The sequence below is a fragment of the Myotis brandtii genome, unplaced genomic scaffold, assembly GCF_000412655.1.
Source record: "Myotis brandtii unplaced genomic scaffold, ASM41265v1 scaffold122, whole genome shotgun sequence".
Classification (NCBI taxonomy): domain Eukaryota; kingdom Metazoa; phylum Chordata; class Mammalia; order Chiroptera; family Vespertilionidae; genus Myotis; species Myotis brandtii.
In genome coordinates, this window is record NW_005354255.1 from 997,696 (window position 1) to 998,352 (window position 657).

The window sequence follows — 657 nt, forward strand, 5'->3', positions numbered from 1 at the left end:
CTGGGCCGCTACACCGTGCAGTACCCGGGCTCCTGGTGCTTCCTCACGCTGGGCCCCGAGCCCGGGGACGTGGTCTTCGGGCTGCTGTTCGTGCTGCTGGGCAGCTTCTCCGTGGGGCTGTCCTTCCTGCTCAACACCATCAGCGTGGCCACCCTGTGCCACGTCTACCACGGGCGGGAGGCCGCCCAGCAGCGCCCGCGGGACTGCGAGGTTGAGATGATGGCCCAGCTCCTGGGCATCATGGTGGTGGCCAGCGTCTGCTGGATGCCGCTGCTGGTGAGTGGGGGGGCAGGGTCTGCCCTGGGTTCCCGCCAGCCTTGGTGGCTGGGCCTCGGTCCATCCAGAATGGAGTTCAGGTTCTCATCACCGGAGAAGGTGTGGGCACCCGCCCCAGTGCTGAGGGGCCCCTCCTGGAGAAGCTGCTGAGCAGCTTGTGAGCAGGACACGGATGCCCCCCGATGGGGGCAGGGCTGGCTGGCGCGTCCCCTGCCGTGTCCCCCGCCTTGCCCAGCACACAGTAGTGCTCAGGGAACCATCTTAATACAATAGGATTTTAATACAATGCATGTATTACCATATGAATTATGATTCTATTTAACAATATATAATTTTAATTATAAAATATAGACATTATAATTCATTGTATTGTTTTATAAT

The 657-nt window shown here is 58.8% G+C and overlaps 1 protein-coding gene across 1 annotated transcript in view; it reads left to right on the forward strand.

Moving 5' to 3' along the window:
• The window catches only part of TBXA2R (thromboxane A2 receptor), a 2,868-nt gene that overhangs the window by 780 nt on the left and 1,431 nt on the right, over positions 1–657 (forward strand). Inside the window, exon 2 of the mRNA XM_005858852.2 lies at positions 6–276. Coding sequence (XP_005858914.1) covers positions 6–276 — 271 coding nt within the window. The remainder of the gene's footprint in view (positions 1–5; positions 277–657) is intronic.